The sequence below is a fragment of the Mus caroli genome, unplaced genomic scaffold, assembly GCF_978045245.1.
Source record: "Mus caroli unplaced genomic scaffold, Mus_caroli_1 scaffold_6, whole genome shotgun sequence".
NCBI lineage: Eukaryota > Metazoa > Chordata > Mammalia > Rodentia > Muridae > Mus > Mus caroli.
The window spans coordinates 45,739,973-45,763,880 of record NW_028227261.1 but is presented as its reverse complement, the minus strand read 5'-3'; the positions used below and the strand labels follow the sequence as shown (position 1 = coordinate 45,763,880).

The 23,908-nt window shown below is 35.4% G+C and overlaps 1 protein-coding gene across 1 annotated transcript in view; it reads left to right on the top strand.

Moving 5' to 3' along the window:
• Faf1 (Fas associated factor 1) overlaps nucleotides 1-23,908 on the top strand; it is a 298,892-nt gene that overhangs the window by 54,831 nt on the left and 220,153 nt on the right. The window contains exons 4-6 of the mRNA XM_021160394.2: nucleotides 9,217-9,419; nucleotides 12,619-12,710; nucleotides 18,959-19,050. Of these exons, the coding sequence (XP_021016053.1) occupies nucleotides 9,217-9,419; nucleotides 12,619-12,710; nucleotides 18,959-19,050 (387 nt within the window). The remainder of the gene's footprint in view (nucleotides 1-9,216; nucleotides 9,420-12,618; nucleotides 12,711-18,958; nucleotides 19,051-23,908) is intronic.

Below are 23,908 nucleotides of genomic sequence, written 5' to 3'. Positions count from 1 at the left end.
AAATGCTTGTAGAAGAAGAAAGTTGTATCTAGTAAGCTGTACCTATTTTCTTCCTATGTTCTTTAGTTTAAAAATCATTGTGGATTTTCCTAACTGAAAATGGCTCTGTGTGTGCTGACAAAAGAAAATAAAAAGGCTTCTTGTCCTTTTCCATAGTTTAGTGCTAAAGGCAGACGACACAGTGCTAGATGTGTATGTGGTCACTTAAAGGTAACTGCTTTGTAAGTGATTTAAATTAAATGTAGTTTATATAGACTCAATTCTTGGTTTATACTTTAATGGAAGAACAGAACCAAATGCTTTAGCAATAGGTATTTCTATGTATCTCAGCTTCATTTTTCTTGTTGAGCTTATTTTAGGCTACAATTCCAGGTTATAGTCTTATCATAAAAGGGAAGTGAAGGCAGTAGGAGCTTAAAACAGCCAGTCACATTACATCCACTATCAAAAGCAGGGAGGGATAAGTGTGTGCATGCTTGCTGTTCACCTTGCTTTAATCCACTCTGATTTAAAGTCTAGGACCCAAACCCACAAAAGGGTGCTGTCCACTTAATTTAGGCTGGATCTTCTCATATCAGCTAATATAATCAAGACAGTCCCTTACAGGGGTGCCTAGAGGCCAACCTGATCTAGGTAGTCTCATATTGAGCATCTTTTCTCAGGGAATTCTAGATTGTGTCAAGTTAATAATTCAAAATAACCATCACATTATCTATCCTATTTATATATCTTGAAAATTGTATGGTATAAAATACTATCATGAGTTATAGAAGTTTTAATAGTAAATAGTTGCTGAGCAGTTTTAGATGTGTTGATATGTAGTTATCTTGAAGTTATAAAACTTTTTGGAGTTTATTCTTGGAATCCTCATAGTGCAAAGAAAGGACCAGCTCCCATAGTTTGTCCACTGACCTCTATATGATCATTGCTGGATCTACTTTTGTGTGTGTGTGTGCCACATGTGCACCCTCCTCCCACAAACAAATACACAAACAAGTAAATATGCTTTTAAAAATTATAAAGGGAAATTAACATTTCTTTATTGTTTTTTTTTTTTTTTTTTGAAGATCAGAAAGTATGACCTTGTGCTTTGAGATACTTTCCTTTGGGTAAGAAAGTTGAAATAGTACAGTAATTATTTTAGGTAGGTATTAATAAAGACAGACACTATTATCCTTGATTTATAGTTAAGGATAATAAGGCATGAAGTGACTTGATGTAGATGGTTCAGCCTGTCTTCTGTCCTTTTTTCTAGGACTGTCCCATTAGGTAACATAGAGCTACCACTGACTTAGACAAACGTAGATTCATCTATCCATCCATATCAAGTTTATATATGTATGTTGGATATTCTTAATAGTTTCTTGATTGACAGTATTGTGCAGCACCTGAAACTACTTTAAGAGGTAGTTTATTTATTTATTTATTTATTTTTTTTATGAAGGAAATATTTAATTACAGCGATGGAGAGCAGGTGTTATGTTAAGCTTTGTAAGTTAATAGTGTACTTTGCTTATTTACTAAGTGGGTGGTGTTTATCAATTGCTTCTTTTATGAACCAGAAAAGTATATAGTATTTTCATTGGTTTATTGCTTAGCATATTAACACCTAGAAAAGACCAGATTTATTTTTGAATCTTGAATGTTATTATACTTTTAGAATATATAATGTTATACCATCCATGTGTAAGTGCTCAAGCATTCCGGTTTAGTAATATGTCCATTTAAAAAACCTGAATTGATTTACAAATTTGACTTGAAAACAAATGTGCTTTTATTTGAGAGGTGTACCCAAGACTTTTCCTTGGAATGGACTCTTTGAAGTTCAAATAATAAATAAATGCAGAATTCCTGTTAACTTTGCCTTTTTCTCACTACTTGCTGGAGCCTGAGTACTCTGCAGAAAAAGATGAGCACTCTGCTGGCTGACCTTTAGACCTAAAATAGATTTCTTTATAGATGTTCCTCCCCTTACCAGTGTTTCTAAAAAATGGTGCTTCTTATTTTAACTATATTTTATTTTAATATAACGATAATTTATGTATTCATCAATACTGTATCACAATGATTGATATAGTTGTGAACAGTAGAATACAGGGGAAAATTTCTTCCCCAAGAACACATTTAAAAACTGCTCCTTTTCTGGAGCAGTTGGATCAGAGTGACAAATATATTGAAACTGGTCCTATCTAATTCCTGTTGTGCTATTGATTAATGGAGTTATAAAGAAAATCCAACTTTCACAATTCCTGCCTCAAAAACATATATTCAGTTCTTTTGGAAGGCAGCAATAGTTCTTGTTTCTTTGGTATACAGAAAGCTGAATTCTCACACCAACCATTAAAACAAACAAACAAACAAACCCAAATAAAACTATGATGGAGTTGAAACTAGAAAATATAATTAGCTTTTTATCCTTCCATGACTATGGGTCTTTTTGCTTACTTGCCATCCTTCTTCATTACCTAACATTATCCTATCTTTTTCACCTGTCTAAATTCTTAGATTTTACCCAGACTTCCATCTTTTTCCAGTGCCTTAACTTTATTAATTAATTTTGAGACAGAGATTCCTTTGTTTAGTCCCATAGCTTGCTCTGTAGACTAGACTGGCCTCAGATTCAGAGATCCATCTACCTCTGCTTCTAGATTGCTGGGATTAGTCATGTGCCTTCACTATCTGACTGTTTTGTTTTTTGTTTTTTGTTTTTTTAAATAAATTTTTGATTAGAAAAGTATAGTGGAGGAAGTCAAATGATAGTTTGATCATTTAAAAAATATTTATTTAATGTATATGAGTGTTCTGTCTGCATGTACACCTGCATGCCAGAGAGGGCATCAGATCCCATTACGGATGGTTGTGAGCCACTAAGAGGATGCTGGGAATTGAACTCAGGACCTCTGGAAGCACAGTCAGTGCTCTTAACCACTGAGTCATCTCTTCAGCCCCATTGATCATTTTATAAATGAAAAATATTTTTGAAACATGTTTGTTAAGGATTAATAGCCAAAAAACCTGGTAGGCGATTGTTAGTCATGTAAAATTGAAGGAATTTCATGTAGGGATTCAATTATAAGATGTGGAGAAAGTTAAAAGAGCAAACAGTAGATCCTAAGACAAAACAGATTAAATGAAACACACACACACACACACACACACACACACACACACACACACACGGGCATTTTTTTTTTTTTTTTTTCTGTGAAGAGACACCATGGCCACGGCAACTCTTATAAAGAAAAATATTTAATTGGAGCTGGCTTACAGCCTCAGGGATGTAGTCTACTATTGTTGTGCTGGGAAGTATGGCAGTTAGATTGGTGCTGGAGGAGGAGCTGAGAGTTCTATATCTTGATCTGGAAGCAGCAGAAGGAGCCTATATGTCACTGAGCCTGAGCTTAACCATCTGAGACCTCAAAGCCTACTCCCACAGTGACATACTTCTTCCAGCAAGGCCTCACCTACTGCAACAAGATCACCCTCCCAATAGTGCCACTCCCTATGGGCCAAACATTTAAACATATAAATTTATGGTGGCTATATATACTCAAACCACCACAACTGGGAATCCACTTAAAGGTGGAAGAAAAGAACTGACTCCACAAATTGTCTTCTGTCCTCCACACAGGCACTGTGGTAATGTGTGTGCCTACACAAACACATGCACACTGTGATGGCTAACATTATTTGCAAACTTGATATCTAGAGAGCAAGCCTCTGGGCTTGTGTTTGATTATCTGTGTTGAGGTTGCCCTCTGATAATGTCTTTAGGGGGTTATCTAGATTATATTAATTATCTAGCCAGGTCCAGTCTAAAAGCGGGCAGTACTGTTTCCTAGCAAGACAATTCTGAGCTCTGTAAGAGTAGAGAAGGTGAGCTGAGCAAAAGAATGCATTCAGTAATTTGTTACTTCTGTTCTGGATTATAAATGTGATAGGACTAGTTCTTCAAACTCTCGCTGCCTTTACTTCTCTCTTGTGATAGCCTGGAACTTGGACTTTAGACCTAGAATAAGTCCCTTCTCCCCTAAATTGTGCTTGTCAGGGTTATTTTAATACAGCAGCAGCAAAGAAACGAATGAACGAACACACACACACACACACACACACACTATTAAAAAATCAAGAACAAATATACAAAAAATCCTTATATTAATGAATGATATTAAAATAAAGTGCATACTGTTGTTGGTTTGATATATCTGCCCCTGGTAGTTTCTTTTTGATAGGTTTAATGTTTATGCTGAAAGAAGAAAGTGTGTGTGTGTGTATTTCTGTCTATTTAGTCTATGTTTCTTATTTTCAGCTAATGTCACTAGTCGTCAGTATCTTTAATCTGGTATGACATCACAAACCTTCATTTTGAAAAATCAACATTCTTAATGAATCTGTCTTTCATTAGTTGTAAATTTCTAGTAAATTCTTAACTGGACATGGTCCACAAAGTCCTTTGGAGTGCAGAGCCCACTGTATAGCAATAACCCAAGGATATTTTTCTTGGTAATCAAGATAAACTCTAGTTAATACCTCTCCATTGCTGGTGATTTAGTGTCAACTGACATTCTGAATTTCTGACTCAGCAGAAGTATTGTGAAAACTTTATATCCCTGAGATCTACAATCTCTGAATTACCATAGTCCAAATTGCCATAATCACAAATGTGATTTTATTGGGCGTAGTCAAAGGAATTACTACCGCTGTTCAATTCTTACTCCATTATTTTTTGGTATTTTGATAAATATCATTGTATTTTGGTCACTAATCTAAAGCATATACCTTATTCTTTAGGAAGGATCCTTCAATGTTGAGGTCGTATCTTGTAATTTATATTAACTACATGTTTAGAAATCACTGTTCTTTTAAGCTAACTAAGAACAGGCAATCACATTCATACATAAGCCCATTGCTGCAGTTCCTTTGCTGTGGAAATCAGTTCCTTAGGCATACTGCATGTGAGGAACATTTATAAAGTGTTTGCTAAACTTACAAATGGTGATATTGCAGTATCATTGAGGTCAGAGACGATAATTCATATTCTAGTCTTTTTTCATTGAAGATAGATGTTTCCATTGCTAATCAGGCATAAGATTCTTGTATATCGTGGCCTTAATATTAGTCTCCCGTATCTCGGTTCACCTTTTGCTGTACCCATGCCTTACTTCTTTTCATGGTATGACCACATCATTAGTAACCCCAGACAGAGGGTGGAATTATTAGCCAGTGTCTTGTCACTGTATTAAGAGCATTTTCTTCAATGAGTCAGATGTTGAGATTCTCAGAAACAAGTATTTTCATGTTCAAAGATGTATTTCCATACCTGTTCTCAGACTTTGTTGCTTACTTTTTCATATTTACTATTTACAAATCTTGAGAAAATGTCAATGTCATATTGCTCCTGATTCATTTTTTTATTAGAAAAGTATAGTGGAAGGAATCACACCTTCCACTGTAATGCTGCAGTCTCCCAGATTAGTTGATATGTATGTTAGGTTTTTGCTGAGAGGTTTTTGCTGAGTGGCTGGCCTGTGAGGCAGCCTCAACTTCTTCATGATGGGGTGCGTTGTCACTGCTTCTTTTCTTTTAATGAGAATGCAGTGTTGCAGCAGTCTGGTTTTGTTTGGCTCCAGAATATCTTATATAACTAGTTTTTCTCCTTCCACTCTACATATTTCCTTTCCCTGTTATTTAGTTGTTGATGGGAAATGCAAGGAACTGCAGGCCCGTGGGTTGCTTTATACTGTTGGACTCTAGAAACCTCACCAAGATGGAAGCACTGTGATTTCCCCCCCTTGCCTGACACAGGTGCTCCATCACTTGCTCTTGCTTATCCTTTGTCTTGTAGTTCATATATCTGTTGATCTCCAGCACCTGTGTGTCAGATGAAAGCATGTAAGTTACCTGCAGTTCTGTTCTTTAGGTCATTCCTCAGTTGTCAATGGAGTGTTGGTCTGTATAATGTCTTGGTTACTAGGAGCTCTTCAGACCAGCTTCTTATGACAATGAGTGGGATAATTGATGTAAACTTTAAGAAATTAAAGTACAGGTGCTATGTATTCCATATTTGCCATGGTGCTTTTCATATCAATCATAGAGAATAGAAGTATGTATTTGTTAATAGCTGTAGGGTATCTGTAAGTTAACAATACACACTCACCTTTTTTTTTTTTTAAACTCTTGAGGACCATTTTAATCTTAGGGGCTTTTAATTGAAAAACAGCAGAGTAGGTAAGCAAGCTGACCAGAGGCTGGTGATGGAAAGAGGAAGAGAGAAAGGTACACCCTTTCTAAAGGAGGTTGTCAAATAGTCTGCCTACTGTTTTCACTTGGTGAAAGCAGGAGGAGGATGTTAGGAGCTAAAAAAAGGAAAGCTCAGAGCTATATTATATATATATATATATATATATATATATATATATATATACACACACACACACACACATAAACTGTAGCATGCTTATCTGTTTAATTATCTGAGCCTCTTCTAATATGCTTGGCAGATTTGGACATCACCCTCTATGCAGATTTTTTAGAAGAGGTTTTGTTTGTTTTTAGCTTGTTTGTTTGTTTTTAATTATCTTTAATCTTTTTTTTTTTTTTTTTTTTTTTTTACAGTCTCTATTCTCCTCCCGCTCAGCCTTCTGACAGTCCCCATCCCATTCCTCCTCCCCCTTCTCCAAGAGAATATCCCCTCCTCCCTGCCAGGCTTCACTGCGCCTGTGGTCTCAGGGCTCTCTTGGTGTTTAGGTGCATCTTCTCTCACTGAGGCCAGATCAGGCAGTTCTCTGCTGTATTTGTGTTGGGGGCCTCAGAACAGCTAGTGTATGCTGCTGGGTTGGTGGCTCAGTGTCTGAGAGATCTCCAGAGTCCAGGTCAGTTGAGACTGCTGGTCTTCCTATGGAGTCACCCTCCTCCATAACTTCTTCCAGCCTTTCCCTAATTCAACCATAAGGGTCCCTGGCTTCTTTCCATTGGTTGGGTATCTGCATCTGACTCTTTTAGCTGCTTGTTGGGCCTCTCTGAGGGCAGCCATGCTAGGCTCCAGTCTGCAAGCACACTTTAGAATCAGTAGTAGTGTCAGGCCCTGTACCTTCCCTTGAGTTGGATCCCAATTTGGGCCTATCACTGGACCTCCTTTCTCTCAGGTTCTTCTCCATTTTTTGTCCCTGCAGTTCCTTCAGACAGGGACAGATCTGGGTCAGAACTTTTGGCTGTGGCATGGCAATTCCATCCCTCTACTTGATGTTCTGTCCCTTTACTGGAGGTGGACTCTATAAGTTCCCTCTCCCCACTGTACAGTACTTCAGCCAAAGTCCCTCCCTTTTAGTCCTGAGAGTTTCTCACCTCCCAGATCTTACTTCCCAGGACATTCTAGAATGCCCCCCACCCCAGCCCACCCCAGGTTGCCTGTTTCCATTCATTCTGCTGGCATTCAGGACCTCACTCCTGATTCCCCCTCCCCACCTGATCATGTTCCTCTTTTCCCCTCCCTGTCCCCTCTTCTACCCAGGTTCCTTCCTTCCTCTGCCCCTCATGAGAACAGTTGTTGGGTTTTTTGTTGTTGTTGTTGGTATGTGAACAGACTCTTAGAAGTACTCACAATTGCTCAAATTGTATTTTTCCTTATGAAAATAGTTTTGAGTTAAACATTGTTGTTAGTATTTCCATCTCTATGATTTTACTCATAATTTTCAAAGTTACAGTTGCTTTGGATATAAAGAACCTCTCAGTTAAAACTCTTTCTTCAGTATGTGTAAATCTGAGGCAATGGGGACTGTTAAGGGTATGCGATGGAAATAGAACTTCCTTTTCAAGATAACTATCCCAAGGAAGAGTTTCTAAGCAGTCAGAAGTTACTTGGTCTCAGAGATTTCAGAGTTGAAGATTCTTTCAGCCGGGCGTGGTGGTGCACGCCTTTAATCCCAGCACTCGGGAGGCAGAGGCAGGTGGATTTCTGAGTTCCAGGCCAGCTTGGTCTACAAAGTGAGTTCCAAGACAGCCAGGGCTACACAGAGAAACCCTGCCTCAAAAAGCCAAAAAAAAAAAAAAAAAAAAAATTAAATTCTTTCATATGAGTCTACCCTGGTATCTCTTATTCTACTTTTTTGGGATCTCATTCCTTCTAAAATCGTACTGTAATTTTCACAAGAGACTTAGAAAGTGTGTATGTTCAACTTCCACTGTAATCCCAGATCAATTGAACCCATTCTCAGCAAGGTCACACCTGTTAGAAGGGATAAACTTTTAAAAGGCCATACTCAGAACTTTGTACTTTCATGACCTCAGTTGAACACTATTAACTGGGCTTGCCATTTCCCCTGTAACTGCATTAGTCAGAAGGAGATCTTATACATGACAGTCGTTGTCATCCTCTACAAGAGTTACTCATCTACTTCATCAGTTTAGTTGCTTGGTTTTTGTTAGGAAGCAAAGATTAAACATAGTGAAATTGTATACCAAAGTGCCAAAGATACTATAAAGGAGTGTGTATGGGGCTGATCTCTAGATTAAACTGAGTAGTAGATCCTGTACACATAGGGAAAAGATATCCCCTCTATGTTATGAGAGAGAGAGAGAGAGAGAGAGAGAGAGAGAGCGCCAGCTCACATATGTGGGTTAGATTGTAGATTTAGTAGTAAGTAAAATCTTTTTTGATAGCTTTTTTTTTTTTTAAAACAAAACTTTTAAAACCAGGACTGATATAAAAGAGAAAATTTAAAAAAGTTTCAAAACAGTGTTTGTGATAGAAATAGCAAGTCAAATATCAAATACTGAGTCATTGAGAGTGACTGGAAAGTAAGTGTGTGTGTCGGTGTCCATAGGGCAGCTTAGAGGAGTTAGTTCTCTTCTCTATTGTATATGTTCCTGGCATGGGACTGAGGTCAGCAGGTCTCTCAGCAAGAGCCCTTACACACTGAGCCATCTTACCAGCCTAAGATACTTTTTAATTGTCATTTTGACACTTGATTAACATGGTACCATAAGGCAAAAACCTAATTGTAAATGATATAATAGTATTAGACTAGAAAAGCGAGAATGACAGGGAAAATAACGTGGCCATTAGCCATTGTTAAAGATTTGTTAAAAGAAAGAGAATTGGCTTTACCACAAGTGTATCAAATTGATAGGAATAATATGCAAGGGGCAATGGAGGTGGTCCTTGATGATGCTGTGTAATGAAGTAGAGATCATTTCTTCTTTCTCTCAACATTTTAGTGACTTTGGAGGTGAGACCATGCCAGGACCCACATTTGATCCAGCAAGTCACCCAGCTCCAGCTCCAACTCCTTCTTCTTCAGCGTTTCGACCTGTAATGCCATCCAGGCAGATTGTAGAAAGGCAGCCTCGAATGCTAGACTTCAGAGTTGAATACAGAGACAGAAATGTTGATGTGGTACTTGAAGACAGCTGTACTGTTGGTAAGAATTACCCTCATAAGCCTTCATAAGTGAATAATTCTTTAGGCAAGTTCCAAGTTTACATAATTCTTTTCTTTTGAGTTGACTATCAACAAGAAGGGAAAGAAACACGTTGAACTGGGTACTTTCTCACATAGGTAGTGTGCTCTTCATTTGAATATACATTGTGATATTAAGAAGGTAAGTTCAAGAATCATTTTTGGTGTACTGTTTTAACTTCTTAAATTGTTGCTGTTATTTTGTGTGCTTTTGCCAGTACAAAGTATTTTCTCAAAGGCACTGCACATACTTGACAAGCACTTGACCACTGAGCCATATTCACAGCTCTGGTTTGTACTGTTTTGGTTTGCTGTAAACTAAATGCCTAGCAGCTTCAAAAAAATACTGGAATTTAATTTGAGTTCACTGTATACCAACTCTGCCACTAAAACATACTCGTACTGTTCCTACTGTTTCATACTGCTGTGTCTGTTTTGTGCTGTCACAAAAGACTACATAAGCATGAGTAATTTTATTAAACATTAAAATTAATTTTCTTATATTTCTGCAGGGAAGTCTTAAGACTAAGGCACTTAATCACAGTTTGGTGATACCTTCTACCTGCTTCTAGGATAGAATTGTGCTTTATTCCCTGGAGGATAAAGTACCATGGCCTTACATGACAGAAGGCTGGAAGGGCAAAAGGGATGGACTTGCTTTGTTAAGCATTTTAGTAATAATCTCTTTCACAGAAGTGGGACCCTTGTTGCCGATTTTACCCCTTAAAAGCTCTGCTTCTAGATACTGTGTTTTAAATTAAGATTTTAATTTTTGTGAGACTTTCATACATGAAAGTGTTTGTCACTTTTACCCTCTTTAACGTTTCCCATGTTCTCTGCTCTCTTTAGCTCATGACCTCTATTTCTTTAATTATTATTGTTACAGTCACCTACTATAATTCATCCAAAATGATATATATATATATATATGGCAAATATTGCGTGATAGGTGTTGCTCATACATCTCTTCACAGTCTGGCTATATTTGTTCTGGATTGCAGTTATTCTCTCACAGTGAAATGGATGCCAATCAGGACTTATGTTGTGAGCCTTCTCCTTACTTACTTTTGGGTATAAATATGGAAGGCATGCTAGTGGATAATATTTGGGGCTTGGTAGAATGTTGTTCTTTTGCTGCGATTGATTTCCTAAAGTCTGAGAGTTGTGTCACGTATTGTTTGGATCTCTTCTGTTTTCAACTCCTTTTCAGTTCAGGAATTGGTTTCTTTGTTGTGTAAGCAAATTGATTTCTTTATGTTATTTACATGTATTCATTTTATTTTCTGTGAGACTGGTGCACTTTTCCCAACACACAACCCCTAGTGTGTATTTAAGTTACTCCCTGTTTCTCATATTGTGTTAGCTTTAGTTTTGTGCAAACCTCCTCCTTAAGCTTCAAGATCTCATATATAATTTTCTCCTGTGACACAGTTAACCTCCATGGATGTGGTAATTTAAACTTTAAAAATGAATCTTAAATATCAATTCTTTCTCTGTGTTTAAGGTTTTCCTTATGAATGTTTACTTTTCAATCTTAGAAGACCAGGTCTTATTTTAAAATTCTTTCTCCAGTCATAGTATTTGACACAGTCATATCTATTGAGTGGCTTCAGGAAGAGAAAGTAGGGTTTATATAGATTAACTTAACTACCCATAATAGAACATTTTAAAATAGACATACCAAATTTTCTGACTTGCAGTATAATTGTTATAGACTGTCTTACTGTTTTCAGGAATTGAACAAATGTTAATTTCTTTGTAGAAAAATGATGCTCGTTAAGATAATGCTTTTGTTGTTGTTTTGTGTTGTTTTGTTTTTGTTGTTTTTTATTACCTGGTAGATGGAACAAGACGAAAAAAAGTAAGGCTAAATTCAGTCAAAAAAGTTATACCAGAGTGACACCTAGTGGTAGCTGCGCTGGTTACTGGTTTATTCAGTTTTATACCTAAAACCTTCTGAGTTTTGTTTTCTAATTTTGAATAATTTAAAGACATTTTAAAGGACTTGTCCTTTTATAAAGTACTTCCTGAATAAACTAATGTGATATTTTGAGGGCAGAGATTTTTATGTATTACTGTGTGTCCAGGATCTACCAATGGATTTTGTGCCAGTTATTTGTTTAATGAAGTTTTTTCTATCAGTGCTATGAACAAACCTGAGTTTTCTAGCTTCATTTAGCATGTTGAGTCATTTCTTTCTCCTGCCCACATGTTTTTAATCTACTTTTAAAAAGGTATGCTTATTTTCTTGAGTATCATTTTACTTTAAAAAAATGAGCTTGAAAATAAAAACATTTAAAGCATTTACCACATGCAATTTCACTCTGAAGTTTACATGTTTTAAAACCAGTTTTGTCCAGAATCTCTGAACTTCTTTTTTGATCTTAACCCTGTGAATCAGATTAGCTGTGTGACTGAACCACTCCAGAGCCTCAGCTATATCTTATGAATAATAAGCACCGAGTGAACCTTTTTGGGAGGAGGTTGTTGTAGTTCAAGAAGGTCCTTGAAAGCCTTGGCCAATAGCTAGTGCTGACAGACAGGAATGTATGAATTCAGCAATGATCTAGGAATCTGTGCCAGAGCCACATAGTGGCCAACTCAAAATCCTCTTGGTGATGAGAATCAGCACAGAGGCTTGAGATGCTGTGTTGGGAGCAAGGCAGTGCTATCTTTTGTATTATTCAGGCTAGCAGGGTTTACAGCTTAGGGCTGGTTCATTAACATATCAGAATCCGCCTTGGCTTATATCAGAGCTGTTTTGTGGTCGACTTGTATCTTGCAAGTACTACATTATTCTAAGTCATACAGTATAGCTTCACTTAGGTTCCTAACAATATTGTTTGTTTGTTTATTTTCTGTTCCGTTTTTAACCACTGAAATCTATTTCTTTTAGAAAGCCATGCTTTTATGAAAGTGAAGTTTATAATTAGCTATTTAATAAATTGTGAAATATTTTTTGTCATTTTGTAGCTCAAGTTTTTCAATGAAACAGCATTTTATTTGATAAGAAAAAATTTAAATTTGGAGTATTTAATTTTTAAGCAGTTATTTATCAGTCAAATGTCATTGAGTCTATATTGTATACCAGATATTAATATACTGATATAGTCAATTGTTGTTGCCTTATTAGTCACATTTGTTCTCTTCTTTTTGTCCAGGAGAGATCAAACAGATTCTAGAAAATGAACTTCAGATACCTGTGCCTAAAATGCTGTTAAAAGGCTGGAAGACTGGAGATGTGGAAGACAGTGTGAGTTTCTTAATTGACTAGAAACAAAAGAAAATTAAGTTATATGATTAACTGATGCCTAAGTGTTATTTTTTTAGCTTTGTGTGCTTGCTTGTTTTATGAGACAGGGTTTCATGTTGCCCAGGCTGACTTGAACATTTTTGTAGCTAAGGATGGCTTTGAACTCCTGATCCTCTTGCTTTTATTCCCTCTGTCCCAAATGCTGGGATTTGGCAAGTGCCACTATGTTTATTCTGAAAAATTATGTCAGAAGTAAATTTGGTAATAATAATTTAGCTTAATTCCCAAATAATATTTTTCAAGTTAAATAATGTTATATCAGCCAATAATGGTTTTAAATGAGTTTAGGTATGCAAATAAAAACACTATGTGGCATGTTTTTCCTATTTTTAAGTATTCTCTCTTTTTTTAGGAGGTTGGTACCTTTTTGAGAGCATTTACCTTTTTCTCAAACCTCTTAGGGTATCAGTGAGTGCCCTGGAATAATAATTTACTGACCAATTACTTACTGGCCTGAAAGAAGTCACATACACTGTGTACATTTATGCCAAGTATTGCATATGGAACAAAGATAATAGGAAACTTTAAAAACTTGGAAAATTTAAATGGTAAGAATATTTCTTCATTTCCTTGGTTAGTGGCAGGTGCATGGAATGAGTTATATCTTGAGAATTTACAGAAGGTACCATAGTTCTCAAGTAATAGTGGCTATTGCTATGGACCCCTTAAACTCAGCCTCATGTATAAAATATTTCACTTTTTTTCTTAAGAGAGAGCAGGAATGGAAAGAAAGAAATGAGTGCTAAAGTTTTGTTATGTTTAAGGTAGAAATAATTATGAATCTTCTTATACAATTACTGAGTATATTTCTATGCCAAGCATAAATAAAATCTTTTGGTTTGTTATTTTGTAAATTTTGTGGTAAGTTGTGCACACACACACACACACATATATATGCACACACACACACACAAATATATATATATACACACACACACACACATATGCACACACACACATATATATACACACACACACATACATACATATATATGCACTTAGTTGGTTTTGTTACAGTTACTGATGTGTTATAGCAGGAATCAGCAAGTCTCTTCTGTATAATCAGGGAGTAAATATTTAAGCTTATCCAACCTCTGATAAACTGTTCTGCTCTATTCCTGGAGAGCGAGAACACTCCTGACAATTTGTGAAAAGGAAACAGCTCTTTTTCAGTCTAACTTTACTTATGGATACAGGATTTTAATGTTATAAAATTTTATGTCATGAAATATTCTTTTGATTCCTCCCCAATCATTTAAAAATGTAAAAGCTATTTTAACTTGCACACCATACAAAACCAGCCTGGTTTGGCCTATGTCCTTAGCCTGCTGCTTCTTGGTGCTATGTAGTCCTCAGGTTGAAATCAAGGGATATGTACATATCAAGAGTAGCTTAGGAAGCTGCTCATTAACGCATCTTCACTCGGAACTTTTGTCTGTTCTGATAAACAGGGTTTTAAAAGGTACGAAGGAGTAATTCAACAACCTTGATAGAAATAAACAGCAAGAATGAAACCATTGACTTTTTTTTTAAATTGAGAAACCTGTGGTGATCTAATAATATTACATCCATTTTCAGTAGATTGCTAATAAAAAGGTAGTCATTTTGAAAATGTTCGCATGGTATTATTTTTTTAATTGGGTAGTCTTTTAGTTACAATACTTCCAGTTACTTACATATTTTTTTTATGTAGGATTTCTCTGATTCTCATGCCATCAATTTTTTAATTGCTTCCAAATTTATATTTTCATTCCATACTTCAGTGAATTTACATGTCTAAGTTGACAATAACTCTACTATTTGCATATCTTCTTTTCTTTCCACCTTCTCTTCTTTCCCTTTTCTCTTTTCTTCTCTGCTTTTTTGGTTATTTGAGACAAGATTTTATGTACCCCAGGCTGCCTTAAACTCAGTGAATAGCTAAATATATCTTTGATTTCCATATCTTTCTGTCTTCACTTCTGTTCTGTACAGTCTAGAGAATGTTCTGCAATATCTATATTTTCAGTTTTCCATGAGTATTAGAATTTGTAGCAAGCCAAAGTAAAAGAATAAATAACAAATGACAGATACATAGACCACAAGGTTTCATCAGATTGGGTACTCAGAACATCCAATGGAAATCAACTTGGGGAATCCCCTTTAAGGCAGCCAGCTGGAATTTTCCATGCAGAGTATCCCCTCAGATGAGACTTTGAAGTAAGAGGACAAATAGCAACCGTCAGAGATACATCATCAAATTCTGTGCTTGCAACATCCAGCAAAAATTGAGCAGAAGGTTTAGGGCAGGTAAGGTATCTGGAGCTCACAGGTGAACTTTTCACTATGGCTGAGCTTCCCATAGCAGGACTTCCTGCTTTTCTTTTTCACTGTAGCTACTTTTATGCCATGGATGAAATAGTAACAACTGCTGGACATGTTTTGCCTTCTAGCTGTTTTCAAGGACAAATGTTTTTACCTTTTAGTCTGTTTTGCTATTATCTTCTCTACCTAACACAGTGTTTGGGAATGGGGGGTACAGCCTATTCCCAGATCTCGCAAGAGATTTTTGAGACATTTCTGCTTAATTTGAAATGGTGGGGGACAGCTCTGCTTTCTAAGCCAGCCAAACATGAGTCAGTTTGATGAGCTCAAACAACATGAGGCAGTTGACCACAGGATGTCTGTTTCCCCTTCCCAGGTGCTGGGGTTATAGATGTGCAGTCACCGTAACCAACTCCATCCTCACTTACCTTAATCACGTCGTAGACAGACCTACTTTAAAGAGAACTCTTGATTCTCTCCTATGTTGTTTTTGTTTCTGTTTGTTTGTTTTGCCAGTTTTCTTCAATAAAGTCAGCCTTGTGTAGCACTGGTAAAACAAAAAATAGTGCCTTTGAGTCTTTTCCTTTATCTCACAATACCTCACAAAATATCACAAAGTATACTTTGGTAAGTCCTATTGATTATATTTTTAAAATATTTCTTAACCAAGGATACTTTTCAGTATTTTTATTGTAACCACCTAATCAAGACTGTTAGTATCTCTACCCAGACTAATATCACTATTGTTTTCTTAGCTTCTTTTTATGGCGACTTCTAGTTCACTCTCTGCTTAGCAGCCAGAATGATCTTTTTAAAAATATGAATCGAAGAACATTGCTCTTTTGTTGAAATACAGCTTTTAAACCTTTCTCAACTTTACAAATGCCCATTGAGATTTTCTACCCTCAGCTTCCATGCCATGGCTTAAAAATCTTTTTACTAGGATTGAACTTGTTACACAATCCCTGACAGATACTGTTCAATTCTTTGGAACCATTATTACCCCTAAGTCTTTACATAAATGGCTCTTTCTGTCTTTTGAGTTTAGCTCTATGCTACCTGTGCAACCGACATTTCTCATTTGGCTCTCATTCCATGATTTCCCACCATATCAGTATTATAAGAAGAGGGGTCATACCTGTTTCTATCACCAGTGTATATAGGATTCTTGTTATATTGGTATCAAATAAAGGTTCATGGATGAATGCATGAATAAATGGCCTAAAGAAAGGGTCCATTTTATTTAATCATACCATATAAGTTTTGATAGGGAAGATTTGATGGAGAATCATTGGGTAGTAGATTGACAAAAGTAGAATAATGACTTGATCGAGTGCTAAGAATATTTTTCTAGTCCACAAAGTAATAAAAGATAAAAGGTAAATATAAATTTCCTGTGTATATGTGTATGCACTTTGTTTGCATGCTCATGTTGTTGAGAGAACACATCAATTTCACAAAGGTGTTCCACATTTAATATAAAATTTCAGATTTTCATGTGTCCTGGTAGGTTGTAATCTTATAGGCAATTGTGTATTGTGTTTGTTTTCAAACCATGCACCATAAACCGTTAATAGGTTGTGAAGTTAACTGAATGGGTAATAGACAACACAAAGAAAAAGGAGAAGAAAAAGAAGTGGAATACAACAAAATGTCATTCTAATGTAAATAATTAGGGTATTTATTTTTATTTAAGACTGCACTTAGTAAGATGGGCCCTCTCATGGAGCAGTTAAAAGTTCTTCCTGTGGCCTGCTTGGGTAAGATCACCTTTCTCCAGGTGTCTTTTTCTCCATCTGCAGAATTAAGGAATCCTTAATTAAGGATTCCTTAAGCACTCCTTGCTTTTTTAACACTTACAGCCTTGCCATTATTATTTGTTTTGACTCCTGCCAGGATTGACTTTGCTACCCTTTTCCTGTTTAAGCCAGTCATTGGAAGGAGTTTGAGATTTCCAAATCACTCCTCTCCTGAATCTTTATAGACTGTACATTCTATACCTATCTTATCTCTCCTTCCCTACAGTGCTATAAGCCTTTTTGCTATGTTCCATGGAACTAATCCATCATTAGCAAGATTACTTTTATTAAACTTGTCCATGTACATTTCCTTTCTGTCTTCTTCTGAGTGAAAGCCATCTTCCTCAGGAAGTTGCTTCCTTTGTAGTCTTCTTAGTTTTATTAGTTAGTTTTATTTTGGCAGTCCTCATACAATTGGAATAAATACGTGTCTTCATTTTTAGTTCTAGATCATTGTCTTTTCAATCAGAATTTCTTCAGCTTTGAATTTATTTCAAAAGGTTACTTCTTTTTGATAACTTAATGAAGTTATCATCCCCTGTTTCTTTATGATTGTTAACTTCTGGCTCATAATTACTCTTTGACTTGATTCTTATTAATTTAATTCTAATTAATTAATTTTATTTTATTTTTTTACTTATGTTTATGCACTTGTGTGGGTATAGCTGCCTCCAGAGGCCAAAAGAGGGTGTTGGATCCCAGGAGATGGAGTTACAGATGGTTAGAAGCTGCTTGGCCCAGGTACTGGGAACCAAACTCTAGTTATTTGCAAGAGCAGCAAGCAGCTTAACTGCCGAGCAGTCTCTAATCCCTCTCACTGATGCCAGTATCTTGTAAATTATTTTATACTGGCCACTTAGTTCCTTGGACTGGGCCTTCTCTCGACAAAAATCTTTCACTATACTTTGCTTCATTCATCTCTGCATGCTTTTAATATTCTATTAGCAATGGCAGAAGCTTTCATCTTAATTTCAAGTTCCTTTTTTTTTTCTGGATAGTTTTTACCTTTTAATTAATTTCTTTTAATATTCTAGCTCCAACACTTCTCCAACTTATGCCTTTAATCCATTATTTTTGCCATTTTTTTAACTTGAAAAGTTACGTTTATTTATTTGTTTAAACATTTGTACTGGCTGTTTCTCTGTGTAATTTTGTTTGTTGCCTTGCTACCTTCAAACCTTCGCTCAATGAGCACAGTCTCTGATTATCCAATTTAAAGTTATGAAGCTCCCCTAACTCATAGTCTTCAACTCCTTTCCCTGCCTTATCTTTAGTTTAAAACAAAATAAAACAACAAAACAAAACTACTACCTTCTAATTTTCAACTGAATAGATTACTTTAATCCTACTAAAACATAAGTGCCTCTCCCTGTACCCTTCTCCGCAAATAAGTACTCCTAGGTTATCCTAGCTATTCTTATGATTAGGGTGGCCTTGGTATAGACGGTAGTGCAATAAAATTTGGTAAATGAAATGCATGCCCTGAGTGCATGCTGTGGAAGTGAATTTCCTTATGTGTACAGCTGTCAGGAAGCATGCTAGCACGAGCTTACCATAAGATTGGGAGTCTAAAGTGTAGAAGTTTTGTGACAGTGAATAAATCCGTGCATATGGGTGTGACTCAACAGTGAGATTTAACAAAAACATCTCTAGAGTCAGAATAAAGTGACCTAGAGTCCACATCCAAGTCACATAACCCCTTAGGCTACAGCTCCTCATCATTAAGAAGCCTTGCTTTGAGGTGCTTTCCATGGTTTCTTTCCTTAGGTCTAAAGCCTGCACTACTAATGTTTTTCTTTGAGTGTACTTCAGTGGAGACATGGATGACTTTTAGTTGCGTTCTTATCTGTATGCATCTCTTAGGAGCTAAAAGTTTTCATCATACTGTAATGCTCAGATTTGCATTAATTTGCAGTAAAAATAGCAGAAACAAGATGGTTTGGATTTAGCTGCTCTTTTGTTATATTTAGAAGATTACCAAAAGATGAAAGACCAACCTAAAAGTTGCAAAACATTCAAGAATTGTAAAAGTTACTAATGTACACAACGTTTATTTTTGTTTTCTCTTCTTCTTTTCTATTTCAGACGGTCTTAAAATCACTACACTTGCCAAAAAACAACAGTCTTTATGTCCTTACACCAGACTTACCACCGCCTTCATCATCCAGTCATGCTGGGTAAGGTATTTACTTTTCCTGGAACTATGAAAGGAAAAAAATGGATGGGTAATTTCTTTATGTATTATAACCAATAAAAATTTTATGTAAGTGTTAACTTACTAGCAACTGTTAAAGAGTATCAATTTTTATACTGTTTAGATGAGATTATTCATTTGATTTATGGTAGGTGCCTCTTTTCAAAGAAAATCTGTTGGAAATGCCTGTATATTAAAAATAATCAAAACAGACTAGAGCTATTGCTCAGTACTACATCCTGTATTCAGGGTTCCGAGTTCCTTGCTAGCACTTGAGGGGGTGAGGGTAGGGGGCCAAATAACCCGTTTTTGATTGAAGGGTTTGATAGGGAGGAGTAAGAATAAACGCAACTTTAGTCTCTCATTGCCGAGTAAGATACAACTCTGAAGAAAAGACAGTGGGCAAGGGTAGAAAAACACCCACCTAGGCTCTCAGAATTTCCTTAGGTTAGAAAGACTTGTTACTTTTAGTTCTCATTGAACTCAATGCATGTGTACAGTGATCCCATATCTAGTTGCATGTTAATTTATTAGTATTGAATAAGCAAATGGCCTACATATGCTGATTGTACTAGTGATAAAACAGTTTGTTTTTCCTGAGTCCTTATTGTCTCAAAACTTGCTTTTAGCTGACTTTGAATTTTGTAGTATTTATGTTCAACTTCTGATTTTGTTGTTGCCAGAATGTCATGCTGTGGTCATAGAGACGGTCATCTTCACTGCTGTGTACCTGACCTCTGATTAATAATTATTCATTCCCTAGGCCTGAAGTGCCTACAGTACTGCTTAAATACTTATAGGAGAATAAAAAGTGTTTTTTAGTTGGCTTGTTGATTTTCATGAAATTTCAATGATGTTGTTGCATGGGTAGGAACAGTGGAGAAACGTTCAAAGAAAAACAAATGATGTAGTATTTTGAAGTTTATATGTAGAGACATATGGCTTTGAAAAAGTTGTATTAATACACATTTAATTGAGACCTTTTAAAAAGCCAGAGCTCGTTTTACAGATGTTTATTCATTTTTATAAAAACTTTGAATTTTTTTCTCAGTCACAGTATATTGTAAATTATTTACTAAAACAGATATAAATTACCATGCTTTTAAATTGTACTGACAGATGATTTTCTTCAAGTTTTGGTCAGAACTATAAAGATTCTACCTCCTTTTCTTACCTTCCTGTCTTGATTTTATTGCCACTAGGGGGTGCTTGGTAATTGAGTCTTTATATTGACAATTTCCTTCTGGTACCAAAAAATTATAACAACATAAAATATAATATGAACGTTTGTAATTGAGTTCAGAATTATTTTAATGTAAATCTTGTTTTTTTTTTTTTAAATTCAAGCTGAGAATTTAAGAGTGAAGTCTTTAGTCATAATCTTTGTGACAGGTGAAAGCATTTTAAATCCTGTAAGAACAGAGCTCAGTGATGATTGAAAGAGTGCTGTATATCTCAGTGGTACAACTGCAGATGAAATTATATATAATTCATTATAAAATTATAAAAGGGGAAGTGCTACTTACACATGGTTCATATTATTATAGAATGATTTAGTTCATCAGTATGTTTTTTATTAATTAAACTATAAAAGACAAGCTCTGTTCTCAATGAGCTTATAGCCTATTCATTAAAGGTAGTAGGCCTTTAAAATTTTTCTTTCCATTCCAGATAATTTTATTAATTATCCCCCATTGCTTATCCTAATCCTCAAACTCAGACTATTTCATCCAGTCTCTTTTGTAGTATTTCTTTTCATTCATTTGCTCTAATTGTTGGTATCCTTGAGAGTTCTTTTCTTACCAGTCTCTCTTATTGTACCTCTTAGAATCTGTTTTCAACCTTTCAATTTTTAAAAGATATTTAAATAACTGAGAGGTTTGTATTTACAAACTCTCATGTCCCAGTTTTGTTGGAGGTTTTCCTTTATGTCTCACATGTAATTCAGAGTTAGATGTTTAGATCTGACTCATCCTCTTTCTGGAAAACCTGTGTAAGTGCCCACATAGGCATAGTCTCAAGTAAAGACTGTATGCAGTGCTGAGGTAGGAACTGACTTGGTGATTGTTAGAAAAGTCATTTAGCTAGGAATTGATTGTTTTTATTAAGGTAAATTTTGGTAGAATAGTAGCAGTGAGAATTGAATTTTAGTGCATTTTACAGTGAGAAATGAAAACACGTTATATCCACAGAGAACTTGATCATAAATGGAAGTAAGTTTAAGAGAGAAGAATTGCTTGGAATAGGAGGTGAACAAGACAGCAATTGTGAACAAGTAAAGCAAACAAAGTCTGGTGCCTGGAAGGGGTATAGGGATGTTAGTTTGTGGGAGCATCTGGGACAGAATAGTGTAAAGTGGGTGGTTTAGCAACACACTTTTAGTTCTTTAGATTTACACTCAAGACAGAAATGCAGGCTAGGTCAGTCAGTTTGTGATGAAGGCATTTTTCTGACTTGTAGATTGCCAATTTCTCACAATATACTTGCTTGGCAGGGAAAGAAAAGTGAGTGAACTGTTTTTTCTTTCTTCTTATAAGAACACCAATCCCATTGAATTAAGGCTTCAACCCTATGACCTGAATTAGCTCCTTAAGACCATATTTCAGATACCATGAAATTGGAGTTTAAGGCTTCAACGTATGAATTCTAGGGGTAATTCCAAGGGTCAGTTCTGAGTAGGGAGACAGGATTGGAATCCAGGATTAAGTATTGAAATCAAGTTAGCTAACAATTTAGAGGTAAGGTAGATAGACAGTTGGTGCCAAATTGGAGAATACCTCTGATTTCTGGATTTTAATAGTTATAGTAGCAATGACAAAGTCCAACTTATGGAAAATGTTAAAATAGAAAATATATATTACTCAAAGGACAAAAGGGATTTCAAGAAAATGTAAAGTATTTAATTTAAGGAATGGTGACATAAAATTATCATTTCTGCCAAGCCCTTTGCACATAGTATTTTCCTTAAATCCTTACAGTAAGTCATAAGTAGATATTTTTACCTACATTTTGCACTGATGAAGTTTAGTGAAAAGTGAGGTGAGGACAGAGATATGACATGTTTGGAAAGTTGTAAACATTCTGGTTACTTTTAGTCCATACTTAAAATCATAAGCCTAGGTATCCATATCACAACTAACATTGATAGACACTAACCTGAGTTCATCTAGAAAAAGACTTAGTTGATATATCAATAGGTAGGAGTTTAAAAAGAAGTATAGGAAAACAGCAGTGGAACAAACAACATTCAGTGGAGAAACAACTCAAGTACATGAACAATATCTATGAATATGATGGTATGAAATTATTTTATTAGAAGCAGTTGCCCTCAGTCTTGTCTGGTAGAGTATGCTCATAGTCTCCTTAGTCCCAATTTTAGAAGCAGAGTTTGAAGCAGTGTAGTTCATTTGAGGTCAGTTAGGGCTAAGACAGACATTTTAAATTTCGATCTTCAAAAATTCCTTTAAGGTATTAGCAGAAAAAAGAAAAAAAGGAAAAACAAAGGAGGAAGAAGTAAGGCCTAAGTACTCTAGGATAATCTTACTGAAAAGAATGTAGTATAATAATGTTAATAATATTTTAGCTTCATTTTAAGGCAAATATCATCAAGGAACAATTTGTCAGTAATATGTACAAAACAATTGTGGACTTGTGTGTTCAAATCAGCAAAGTTAGCAAGAAAAATAGATAAGTAATATTTGTATATCAAATTTATTTACTGATTATGTAAGCTGTAGCAGATTTGAGTAACTCAATCAAACACACATGAGATACTTAAGAAAACAAACCAAAATGCCAGTTTTATTAAAAGAATCAAGGGCAATATTTGACCACATTCCTATACGTTTGCTCTCATAAATTTAATTCTAATTAACATTGTTATTAGACTTTTAAAATTAGGATTTTAAAATATTAAGTTAGTAAATGTTTTTAATAAGGAGTTCTTTAAAAGTGGCTCATTTTAAAGAAGGTGATATTCTGGATAAAAAAGAAACCTGTCCCCAATTAAAACATCAATGGCAGTCACAGCACATCTAATTGGAGTGATGCTCCAAATCCATTTATACAGTTTACTGCCTATTGATAGGTTGGTGACTACTGAGATTTGCTTGTTAGCATCACACTTCGAAAAAGAGCTGCAGGTATTCCCTATGATGGGAACTTATTTAATGGACAGTCAGAAAGTTGCTCACTAATTCGTGAAGCAAGAAGTTTAATACATTGCAAATAGGGTTATTTCTTTATATTTTCCCTCAACAAATGGAATTACGTTATATACATTTACTATTTCCCACTTGTGTAGATCACAATATATCAGTATCGCCACTAATTACCATGTTTTGATTAATCTTACATACTTTGGTTAAGTCATTTTGTTGAATACAATATATCACTGTATTGATAACTGTAATTATAGGCATAAGGCCACCTGGAATTTGAAATTATCTTGAAAAATGTTATTAGGAATTATGTAAAATGAAATGTTTGTTTATCTAGACCTATTTAATTGTCAGCAAAGAAAGCAATTAAAAGTAGCTGCAGACTCAGAGGCCAACCTTTGTTAAACATGGCTTTAAGATTGTTACAGAACTTGTGGTGATGATAACATGGTGTCTTGGAGGATGTTAACAACTGTAGCGGAGTGTTAATTAAGAATGATGTAATCTTCGGCTCATAATTATTAGTATCGTGTTAGTTTAGCTGGACAGAAGCAAAACCTAGTTTTGGTTATGATAATAGCTCAAGTCATATTTATAGTGGAAAGATTAACATTTTATTTTTATGCTGTTCCCAAGACAATTTTAAAATCCTCAATGAAATACAATCATATGTAAACATCA